This window comes from Ascaphus truei, chromosome 3, assembly GCF_040206685.1.
Source record: "Ascaphus truei isolate aAscTru1 chromosome 3, aAscTru1.hap1, whole genome shotgun sequence".
NCBI lineage: Eukaryota > Metazoa > Chordata > Amphibia > Anura > Ascaphidae > Ascaphus > Ascaphus truei.
This window is the reverse complement of record NC_134485.1, coordinates 347,243,174-347,255,641: the sequence shown is the minus strand read 5'-3', so window position 1 is coordinate 347,255,641 and position 12,468 is coordinate 347,243,174. Positions and strand designations below refer to the sequence as shown.

General features: G+C 46.5%; 1 protein-coding gene across 1 annotated transcript in view; it reads left to right on the top strand.

Moving 5' to 3' along the window:
• The first annotated feature begins 732 nt into the window (after window positions 1–732).
• The window catches only part of SP1 (Sp1 transcription factor), a 33,742-nt gene continuing 22,006 nt past the window's right edge, over window positions 733–12,468 (top strand). The window contains exons 1-3 of the mRNA XM_075591813.1: window positions 733–885; window positions 1,647–1,732; window positions 4,572–5,979. Coding sequence (XP_075447928.1) covers window positions 879–885; window positions 1,647–1,732; window positions 4,572–5,979 — 1,501 coding nt within the window. The 5' untranslated portion in view covers window positions 733–878. The remainder of the gene's footprint in view (window positions 886–1,646; window positions 1,733–4,571; window positions 5,980–12,468) is intronic.

Genomic DNA, 12,468 nt, shown 5'->3' with positions numbered 1-12,468 from the left:
TTGTTTGCAAACTGTATAATTAGTTAAATAATTGGATAGTGTCTTACAAATGGAAATTTACTAACGCAATCGAGTTTTTAGCCCCCTATATTTGCTGAGCTGAGAATCTATAGCAGTAAAAACATTTTAGAATCCAGTTATTTCAGATCTTGTAAAATATCTATTAGTTTATATTTAGTATATTCCCTTTCCCAATTTCTTTAAAACGTTTTTAGTACTTTAACATTTGTGTTAAAGAATGTTCTGGGTGGGCGTCTCACTTTTTTTCTTGTCATAATATTGGGAAATGAAACGTTTCCCCTTCAATTTGTTAGGACGTTTCGTACATTAAACGTTTATATTACAACTTTATTCCGATAACTTTAAATTCCAGGAAATGGCGCCCAAATCCTTTGACATTCAACCACACCTTGGATCTCAGCCTCAACCTAGCCTCTCTGCTCTCCACTCTTATTGGCTAGGCTAGAGTGCCGCCTTTCTCTTCCTTCACTTGTCATTGGCCTCCCGGCACGTCAATATATTTTAAGGGCGGGCTCAGATAGTGAAGAGGAAGGGAGACGGTTTATTTTTTCTCCCCACCCTGCCCCCCTACATTCTTTCTCTCCCCTCCCCCACACTCCACCTCCGTGGCGGGGCGGGGCTGCTCGGTGCTCTATTGGCCGGCCGCTCCTGTCAATCGCGGCCGAGTCCCCGCCCTCCGCGCCACCCCATTGGGCGGGCGGAGCCGCCCCTAAGCGGGAGTGGTCAGGTCGGCTGTCGATCTCCGCCCGTGGCCCCGCCCCCTCCTCTGTCTCGGCCGCGCTGCAGGCAGGTTAAGGTTGCCATCGTCAGTGCCGAGGTTTGTGTGAGCGCCCGTGGCCCCCCTCCCCCCCGACAGAATGAGCGGTAAGTGGGCACCGGACCGGTGGAGGGAGGGTAATAACCGGTATCCACACGCGGCTTGGAGGCGCTGTGATATCAGCCAGGCCAGTAACGGCGGCTCCCTATCCCCCCCCCTATCTGACTTCGGTGCGCGGCACAAAATGGGGGGGAGGCCGCCGGCACCGGAGGAGGAGATGAGGGTGTTGTATAAAGTCTTATCCTCCCTCCTGTTCTCACTTTTATATCTTCTTTTACTTCCTCGCCCCCTTTTTTTTCCCACAACCTTTCCCTCAATCGGAGGAGGTGGCGGTGGATCCCCCTCCCCCGTCTCTCCTCCTCTCCCGCCCTTTTTCTGCCCCCTCGGTGGGTGGGGTAGAAATATATCGAGAGAAAAAAATACCCCGTGGACGATACCGACCCCTTCCCCACTACGGGCTCACACTACATGTACATAACCCGTGTGCGCCCGTGTACAGAAACCTTTTATACACACGGTGATCGTGCGCAGGAGATAACCAGGCCTGCGCCTAAAATGTCCGCCATGGATTCGTCTTCTGCCTACGCACCCCGAAATACCGCCGATTCCCCTCATATACCGGCGGTATATCGCTGTGAGGTGGCTGGCCTCCCTCCCGGAAGTTGGATTCCCCGTGTCATGCACCCGCCATGTTGTATTTCCCCTCCCTTCGCCGTCTTGTTGTCCCAGCTGGTTGTTAACACGGTTTTTTTTTTTTTTTTTAATTCGGGTAACATCTTATTCCCTTTCTGATTTCCTTCCCGAACAGAACAGGAGCAGTCCTCCGAGGACATGTCAACAGGGAGGCCTGATAGCCGGTCCGGAGCAGGAGGCGGATTCATGCAGAAGGGGCAGGTATGGCTCCCACCCACCGCACATATATACACACACACGGGGCAGGGTCCTGTCTCTACATCCCTCCCCACCCCTCTATTTTACAGGAGGAGAGAGGGGGGCTGTTCATCTTTTCTATGGCCGGTTGCTTTGCTCCCACCCTTTGGCTACCCACCCACCCCTTGCTGAAGGTGCACTGCCCACTTGGGGCTGTCCCCAGAAACCCATCCTCCCTGCCCTGTCTCTGTGGCTCTGACTTCCCTGACATGCTGGTTTGTTTACATGCTGGCACCCTTTGAGATGTTACCAACCCTTTTATTGCCAGAGGGGGCTGGAACAAATTTGCCATGCAAATCCCGCAGGCAGAAGGAAGGTTAACGCCATGATTGACATCTTAATAGGGTAAATCCAGAAGTGAGTTCTCACTTGATTTTTTAGGAATTATGGCTATCAATTAAAGACAAAGCTCTTTAAAATGAACCTCAAAGGGTGCACACCTGTTTGAAATTGAAAGAAACTTTCATTTAGTACACTGCATACCCCTACTTGTGTTTTTTTTTTTAGTAAGCTAAATGTGTAACATTAAGCAAGTACAATGAATGTATATCTAAACTACTACAATGAACAATTCAACTTGAAATAAATAAGTGTTGGTGAGGGCATTTATTCACTGCCAGTTGGTATTTTAGCCATATCCCCTATTTGACTAAATTAAGTTACTTGATGTCATTAAAAAAAATTGACCCCCAAGGACCCTATGTGAATTTGGCTGGCGTTACAATTCAAAATGCCATCATGAGATTTAGTCTCTCAAAAATGTTTGAGATACAGGAACTGTTCTCCCCAAACCACTACTCATTCTGACAATATTGATTTCTATGTCAAATTTACACTGTACAGTACACATTTTATATTAACTTTGAAGGAGATGGCAGACCTCTTAAATTCCTAAACCTCTAAAAATTGAAAGCAAATATCTATGGAGTGCTGCATCAATGCATATAACCAGTGTTCGACAAACCTATACATTTGCTCGCCCCGGGCGAGTGGATTTAACCCCCGGGCGAGTAAATATTGGCCCAAGCAGCATACGTTTGGTACTTGGTGGCGAGTAGATTTTTTTGTGTGGCGAGTAGATTTTTTGTTGATTTGTCAACCACTGCATATAACTACAGATTTATTGAAAGGCGGTAAAATGTTGTTTTTTTTTAAATAGTGTGACTGCACTGTTACATTTTAAAATGAGCCTCAAAACATGATAGGATTATTAATTTACTTATTCTTGTATTAAGGAAACGGCATTGTCATCCAAGAAGACTAAAGGAGCCGTTGATTACTCACTTGTTATGTTAGACACCTTAACAGCAACACAATGGTTAATCACATTTAGCATAGGTGTGATGTAAACATATTTCTGTAATGCAGGCAGATGGGTTACCAGCCCCCTTTGGGCAGTGAAATAATTTAGTAGCACAGTGTGTACTAATATTTTGTTTTCTGCTTGAGCCTGTAACTTTCCTAACTACACGTATGACCAATGCCTAACCCCAAAGAGCTTGCATTCTAATTTTTAGTTTCTGCTGCCCAAGGTCATATAGTCAGTCACAGTGAGGTGAACAATAGGGTCATAGTATGGCCCAGTTAGGCCTCGGGCATGGTCAGCGCTTAGGTGCTGACCCGTGCTGAGGCGCGCTCTCGCTTACCAGTGAGCCCTTGCAGCCGCAATGAGAGCGGCTTTAGCAGGGGCTCGCGTGCGGAAGCGTAGGTCTTAGGAAAATTTTAGATTCAAGTGCAGGGTCGGTCACGTGAGCGGTTCGCCCAATGAGGGCGAACCAGCTCTGTGGCGTCACTGGCCCGCCCCCGGACGGCGCGCTAACCAAGGCCAGGGAAAGCACCCGCTTTGCCTCAGCGCGCCTCCGCACGGCTGCTGCAACCCTGGACGCAGCCTTAGACTTAAAATTGTAAACCACACGGGGCTGTTGTCTCCACTGTCTTAATTTTTTACAGCTGGACAAGAGTATGGTACATCATGGTTTTTGTTGATTTTCCTGAACTCACTAGAATGATCATATTTGATGTGACGTTTTAAATTATGTGGATTTAGGGAGTATAAAGAGTTACATTTATAGAAAAGTCATGAGGTGCTCAGGCTTAATTACAAAGTACAATTATAGTGTCCAGTCACTATTGGATGCAGGTGTGCAGGTTACCAATTGAAACTGTCTGTCAGCGCCCTAATGCTAGCTATATATATCTTACTTTACGCCTCCTCACCCACGGATGGGTATAGGCGACTTCCACGGAAAACTTCACTGTATATTTCTATATATCCAGTCCATACTTACAGATTGCTGACTAATTAAACCTTTAAAATATCAACGCCTCCTTTTTGCTGTTCTAAGCGAACTCAATAGAAAATCTCTTGGATTTTTTTAGTCCTGAAAATACAGTAGAAATATTAAGTAAATTGTTCCCATCCCAACTGATTTCCTGCTTTTGCATCATGTTAGAATCACATTAGTGTATGGTCTGTAGATATATTTCCATCATTACAAAATCCGTTATTTGTTGTTAGCAACTGTCTACTAAGGTGTTTTTTTTTTATTGTTTAATTTTTTTTTAAATGACTGACAGACTAAGCCTTTACAATGGTTCAGTTTAACCTTTTGAACTAATGAATGGATGTACATTCTCTTACGAAGTAATAGTTTAATATCCCAAATAAAAGCTATAGTGTAGACGTATTCCAATGTCTAACTGCCTGTTATATGCAGTAAAGCATTTCTGATTCTCAAGAAATTAACTCATCCCTATACAGCCTATATAAAATTATTGAACATCTCCTGATAATCTCTTGCAGGACTCACAGCCGTCCCCTTTGGCTTTATTGGCTGCCACGTGTAGTAGAATTGAGCCTCCCGAGAATGGCAACGGTGGTGGTCAGCAGCAGGGAGAAACAGAGCTTGATCTGACTACCGCTCAGATCACCCAGACAGCCAATGGCTGGCAGATCATATCTTCTTCTAAAGACCAGTCTGGGGGAGATACCAAGAACCGGGCAATAGCGCCCGGGCAGTATGTGGTAGCAACTGCCCCCAATGTGCAGAATCAACAGGTGTTGGCCAGTCTTCAAAGTGTAATGCCCAACATTCAGTACCAAGTCATACCCCACCACCAGTTCCAGACAGTGGATGGGCAGCAGCTGCAGTTCACGACTGCCCCAGCCCAGGTCAATGTCCAGCAGGATGCCTCGGGTCAGCTGCAGATCGTCCCGGCCAATAATCAGCAGATCATCACCACTAACCGTTCTAGCACAGGGAACATACTCACTACGATGCCCAACATACTGCAGCAAGCTGTCCCTATCCAGGGTATGGGCCTAACCAACAATATGCTTTCAGGTCAGACTCAATATTTGACTAATGTGGCTCTTAATGGAAACATCACTCTGATGCCTGTGAACGCGGCATCCCTGACGCCCACATCTCAGTCGGTGACTCTGAGCAGTGGTTCTCAGGACAACTCACAGCCAATTACTTCCATGGCTGCCATCAGTTCCTCACATCTGGCCACCTCCCAGGCTAACACAGGCACGTTCTTTACCAATGCCAACAGTTTCTCCACCATCACCAGCCCAAGCAATATGGGGCTAATGAATTGTAGCAGCCCATCCGGGCAAGTCCAGACACAACAGAGATCCAGCGGCCTGCAGAATTTGGTCAGTGACACAGTTCAGCTGAGCCAGCAGAAGGAAGGGGACCAAAACCAGCAACAGCAGCAAATCCTCATCCAGCCTCAACTACTACAGGGTGGTCAGACTATACAGACACTGCAGGCAGCTCAGTTGTCTGGTCAGACATTTAGTACACAGGCCATCTCTCAAGAGGCCCTTCAAAATCTTCAGTTTCAGACCATGCCTAGCACCGGCCCCATCATTATCCGTACGCCCACTATGGGGCCCAATGGGCAGGTGACCTGGCAAACCATCCAGTTGCAGAATCTGCAGGTCCAGAATCCACAAGCTCAGACAATCACCCTTGCCCCCATGCAGGGGATGACACTGGGGCAGACTGGCAGTACCACCACCCTCACCTCCATGCCTGCTGGCACAGTAACAGTCAACGCCTCCCAGCTGTCCTCCTTGGCCGGCCTTCAGGGCCTTCAAGGCCTTCAAGGACTCCAGACCATTAACCTCGGTGCCCTAGGAGCCTCCGGTATCCAAGTGCACCAACTACAAGGACTCCCTTTAACAATCACCAATGCAACCGGTAGGTGCTTTTTGTCTTTTGGGAGGGATGTTTTTTTTCATACTGATTATTTTTGCTACATTGTAGTCGTAATATATATTAAATATACAGTATCTGACTCTTGCATGGTCTGGTTTACAGAATCTATAGTTATGTCATTAACCAATATAGCAAAGATCTTCAAGTGGTGGCCCTGCAAAGTTCTTTGACATGGCTCGTGGGCTTTCTGCTCTTCCTAACAGTTGCTTAAGTAGTAAAGTGCAATATTTTACACTTGAAACTTACTTGTAAATTAAGTTAATGAAAATGTATATAGGGCAGATGTTATAAATGCCGGCAAAACATTCAGTGCATCAAACATTGGAATACAGGTGGGGCCCTTCTATTTCCCTTTCTTGTCTGGCACCTTTGGGAAACTAGTTGAAGAACCCAGTTACAGGGATTATCATTTAGGGTTTGGTACCTGGGCTATGCAAGGAGATTGTACATTTCCAAAGGGGTGATGTTGATCATACAGGTTTCATCAGCCATTTCAAAGGCAGTAACTGATAATAGACATCTTCCCAGCCTTGCCTCCTTCACTGAATGTCAAATACATTTCCCTCCAGTGCTTGATCCAGTGCTATGATTTACAATCCCACGCAGTAGTGGATTCATTTCTGATTGTATAGCAAACTGTAGTTTATTTAAACACTTTAAATTCAAAATTGTTTTACGTTCTTTGTGGGGGGGAAAGGTGCCTGGCTCACTGCTCCCAAATCCATAAGAAAGGCAAGAAAATCTTCCTCTGCATTCATTTAATTCACTGGTAAATGCCTGTTTATCCTTATCCACATCTTAATATATAAAATTCGAAAGGTTGGTACTAGCTGCGGTGAATCTGATTGGTCCTCAGCCTCTGGCCAATCAGATTGGTGGGTCTGACGTCACCCAACTGCCACTCTCTTCCCCCTCGGCGCGCCACACACACACCTCTCCCCTCCCTCCGCTCATCTCTCCCCTCCCTCCGCTCATCTCTCCCCTCCCTCCGCTCATCTCTCCCCTCCCTCCGCTCATCTCTCCCCTCCCTCCGCTCATCTCTCCCCTCCCTCCGCTCACCTCTCCCCTCCCTCCGCTCACCTCTCCCCTCCCTCCCCTCCCTCCGCTCACCTCTCCCCTCCCTCCGCTCACCTCTCCCCTCCCTCCGCTCACCTCTCCCCTCCCTCCGCTCACCTCTCCCCTCCCTCCGCTCACCTCTCCCCTCCCTCCGCTCACCTCTCCCCTCCCTCCGCTCACCTCTCCCCTCCCTCCGCTCACCTCTCCCCTCCCTCTGCTCACCTCTCCCTCCCTCCGCTCACCCCTCCCTCCGCTCACCTCTCCCGGCGCTCCCCTCATCTCCATCCCCGGCGGGGGAACAGGCATTGGCCAGGCAGGCTACCTCGCGGCGCCTAAGATGGCGGCGCCCGGAAGGACCCCCTTCCTCCCTCACGGCGCCTAAGATGGCGGCGCCCGGAAGGACCCCCTTCCTCGCGGCGCCGAGTGAGAAGATGGCGGCGCCCGGAAGTAGAGGTAGGTGTCACAGCCTCCCTGACCCCCGGTCTCACCTGCGCGCAGCTCCACTCTCTCCCGGTGCCCGGCTCCCCCCTCCCTCTAATACCCCCTGCACGCGCTGCCTGACGCACGTACAGGCACGCTCTCCCCGCGCGGTCCCCTCTCCGGCCTTTCCCCCCCCTGACGCCGCTCGCCGGGTGTCGCGCTCGGTTCACACACACACACCGAAAGGCGGTTACGTCAGGAGGACCCCGAGCGTGGAACGTCACGGGGCGGAGCCTCGGATGACTTTTAACCCTCTGGCTGCCGTGTGTGTGTGTCTCACTGTGAGTGTGTGTCTCACTGTGTGTGTCGCCCCCCCCTGCCTTTCACGCCACCCCCTGCCTTTCACGCCACCCCCCCTGCCTTTCACGCCCCCCCCCCTGCCTCTGGGCAACGCTGGGTATATCAGCTAGTTTATTATAAAACAGACAAAGAAATGGCACAAAGTTTCGGGGTACTCCCTTCCTCCGATCAACTGACGAAGAGACTACCCCAAGATGTTGTGCTGTTAGTTCCTTTGTTTATTTTGTCTGCTTTATACTGTGACTAAACATTACCAGAGACTGAACCAGTGATTTTTAATGAGTGCAGAGAAAATTGTCTTCATTTCTAATATTTAGGATTACCTTAAACCTTTTGACAGTTTTTATTTTTATTTTTTAATATTTTTAAAAATTATTTTTGGCAGATTCATACAGAATCTCAACTGTATTAACAAGTAACTAAAATTCTGTGTTCATCCAGTTTCCCTTAAATTGACAGAAAAGTGTAATTTTGTATTGTGGTCACATAATCATATGCATTTTTGTAAATGTTTATGTATTATGTCTTGCCACCTTTGTAATATTTTCCTCTGCTCTTCAATTTAGTGTTGATTACAAATAATTGTTCCCCATAGCAGGACTATCTGGCAATTTATTTAATATCCCTAAACTTCCTGTCGTTTCCTGTGACTGGCACAGGGCCATGTGTTGAAGGGCAGGATGTCATCACATCTTGCGTGCAAATTGAGGCACTTGCTGGGAAAGGGAAGTCTAGTTACGTGTCATTCTCTTGATGGTGCACGTCACGTGGTGTTTGCTCTGACGTAGGTTTTAGGCCTGGAACACATGGGTCACTTAGGCTGCGAACCCGCTGTGGCTGGCGGGGCGCGCGGCCGCGAGCCACCAGACTCCTGTCCGAATGGTCCCTGCCCCCGCTGCCTCCTTCCGGCAGGGCCGACTACGTACTGTGACGCGTCAGCCGATGCTGCAAGAATCTTGTGAATTTCGGTGCTGACGCGTCACGTGGTACTCGAGTCAGCCAATGGGGAGGAGGGAAGGGAAGGAGCTAGATGGGAGGCGCCTTGGGCGGGAGCAGGGAAGGAGCTGCGGGTTAAAGTGTGTATGTATATGTGTGTGTATGTGTGTGGGGGGTGGACGGCACCACAACCAGATCCCACTCCGGCTCCCAGCTCCCTACAGACCGCATATCGCGGTCTGTCTGTCAGCGCCCCGCCTGTCTGCAGTGCGGGCGCGCTGACTGAGGGAGCGGGGCCTTAGCCTTAGTTCCTATATTGGTGGTAGAAGAGGAAATTGCCTCCCAAGCAATCACTGATTCTCTTTCTCATTGGACTGTGATGAGTGACTTTTTGTATAATCTTAGTGATACGTTTTATTGGACTCCACAACGTCTAAGTAATTTGTGCAGTCTTTCATTTGATCAACAGAAAATACTACCGCGCATTGAAATTCTGAGACAAAACAAGTCTAAAGTTCTTGTATAAAAACACTTGACTTTGTTTTGAGATCACCTGCAATACTTTCACGATTCAACTAAAACAAATGGTATCCTGACTTTTCTATACTAAAGTTTTTCCTGAGTATAGGTATTCTGCGTACAGGTTCAAAATTACTGTTTCAAATTGGCTGTGGTAGGAAATTATATTTATTTTTATATCGGTAGTTCTGCATTCTCAGGTCCTGCGTCTTCGTGCCTTGTAATAAGGAAAAGAAATGCTGCCGCACTATATAATATATATTTTTTTCTCCTGTGAACAAATGGGTAGAGGAAATTGTAAACTGTGATATCTTTATTTGTCCAAGAGCACCTGATTAATCCCAGCTCATTCATATATAGATATATTTTGGTATCAGTGGGTCTCCGGAACAGAATAGTGTTTATTTCAACTCTGGGGACCCCTGCTTCCCGAGATACATTAGGAGGGTCTGCCAGTAGCAGCGCCGCCAAGGCTTAGAAAACGGTCTAGGACATTTGATCATGGCCTGTGTTTCTCCGCGGCCAAATGACTGCTGGCATTTAGCCGCAAGTGAACTCGTCTGCTAGCCGCTTCGCCAAGTAAGACCCTAATGTTAACCCCCAATAATAACGCTACCTCCTACCCTAAGCCCTTACCTTAAAGTTAACCCCTACACTAGCGCACATGGTTGCGGCGAGACAGCTGTGACCAAATTTCCCATCCCGTATAGAAAATGTCTGTCATGCATCCCGCGAACCAATAGGAAGCAACAGCGTCAGACCTTTTAAAACATGTCAGCACTACTGGCATCACCTTCCGATGTAAATATCTCAGGAATCAGTGTGTGCCTGAGGCTCAAATGAAATTTAGTTCAGCTCTACAGACCCCTTGCTTCCCACCTAGGGGTCAAATATATATATATATATATATATATATATATATATATATATATAACGGCAATGGTGTTTTGATATATATTTTAGTCTCTGCTTAATGTTTTTTTCTGTGCTTACCTTTAAAATGTTCTAGGTATGGGCTGTGCAATGAAATTTATATTGACGGCCTTCATCTTTCTATTGACCTGTCAGCTTTAGTATTTATATCTTTATTTATGTAGTGTGCACAGCTGTACTCTGCGCTTTCCAAGAGACAATATAGTACAGGGAATTATAATACAATAAGTGCATGAAACCAGATCAGACAATAGGAAAGGAAACTCCTGCCCAGAGATTACTCCCCAAGTGGTATGTTAGGAGACTTGAAGACAGCAGGAGAGGGAATAAGTGCAGTAGATGGCAGTGTTTGGTTACAATGGTTGGTAGGGCTGTCGGTGTGGGACAGTAGCCATGAGTCTAGGGGCTATTGAAACACTTCATTTAAGAAGTGAGTTTTAACATAAATGTGGGGAGAGAAAATGCTTGGTGTATACAGTGTGAGGAAGTTCCACAGGTAAGGGGCCAATGAGGGAAAAAGGTCTAAGGCGAGAGAGCAGTGGTTGTCAAAAACGGGAGGAAAGGAGACTGTTATGGGTAGAACACGGGCATAAGGAGAGATCAGAGCTGATATGTACAGTAGGAAGGAGCAGATGAGTGGAGATGCTTGAAGATAAGGAGGGTAAGTTTGTAGGTGATCTGAAACTTGATGGGAAGCCAGGAGAGGGATATCAGGAGGAGATGAGAAGAGTTTGGGGAGAAAATGAAATTCTAGCAACAGAATTTTGGAAAGGAGAAGGTTGTGAGGCAGCTGCTGTACTTGGCACTTTACAAGATTGACAATACAGTACAGGGAATTATATTACAATAAGTTCAACAAATAAGATCAGACCATAGGAAAGAAAAGCCCTGCCCCGGAGATCTTACAATCTAAGTACAGTTATCCAGACAGGAGTGTGGATAAGGGCATGCTATAAGAGTTTTAGCAATAGTTTGACAGGAAACACTACTTAGGGAAAAGTGACACATTTTGGCTATTCCGGTTGCAGTTCAGCAGCTAAAAGGGCAATCCCTCCTAGAACCAAACAAAACGAGCTAATACCGGTGATAACATTTTTTTATTTTTTTTTAACTCCTATTTGACTGCTAAAAGGATTCCCCACCCCCCAAGTTAAACTAGGTATGGTGAGAATTGGGAGGGGTTTGATTTAATCTGGTGGCTACTTTTTTTTTTTTTTTGCTTTTCATTTCAATATGGCAGCCATCTTAAATGTGTCAAAGCCCATACATTTATAAACGGATATCTCCAGAATGCTGTTGCATAAAGAGGAAGATGCCACCTACAAAAAATAAGGATAAGCCTGTCCCACTTAGAAGACATTAATATTACTAATACAATGTTCCTCTTTAAATCACCTTGATGAGAATTTTACTTTGTGCCTTTCAAGCGGAACACTAATTCTCTATCATCAAGTTCTGTGTTTTAAACACGGTTAGTGATTGCATTGTAATTGCTATTCAAGCAGGAAATCTTATAACGAGGGAAAAAGGAGTTCCACAAATGGTCTCATCATAGTGAAGGGCGTTCGATCTCTTCATAGCATCCGGTTATCAGGAGGAGTCTGCAACATATTGCACAGCTTGCCCCTCTAGCAGCAAAGGTGTTAACCCATTAACTCATACCCACTTTTAAAAATAGTTTATTTTTTGCTTCTGCGACCAAATGGTTCATGGAATGTTTACCTGTGAAGTTACCTGGTTTCAATCTACCTCCAGTAAAAATTAAAAGGGCTACCAAGTTTCAGACCAATGGGAAACTTGTTGCTACTTCTTATTGGACAGCCATTTAAATACCCTTTAAAAACATCAAGTAATATTGTAACTTCTGGCAAGTATCTTGGGCGGTTCTGCTGTGGAAGCCTCGCCCCCCTCATCCTGAGCTGGGGGTTGCTGCTTTTAACTGATAAAAGTTGGACAACATGCACTGCACATGGCAAAACATTGTCACTGTTAAGAATTGGAGAGGCACTTTCTGTGAAGGCATCATGGCCAGAGAATGAGGAACGATGCTGCCAAATCTATCGGGAACCATGTCCCAGGGCACATTTCTTGGCCGGACATAGCTGGGAATTGACAAATCTCATTATCCTGCCAATTTTTTGGCTGCCATTGGCAAATTGCAGATTGCTATTTAAATTTTGGGGATCTGTTAAAAAAAATCCCCACGTATATTATCTAGGTGAAATTTGGGAATGTTCTAGCTAGCAC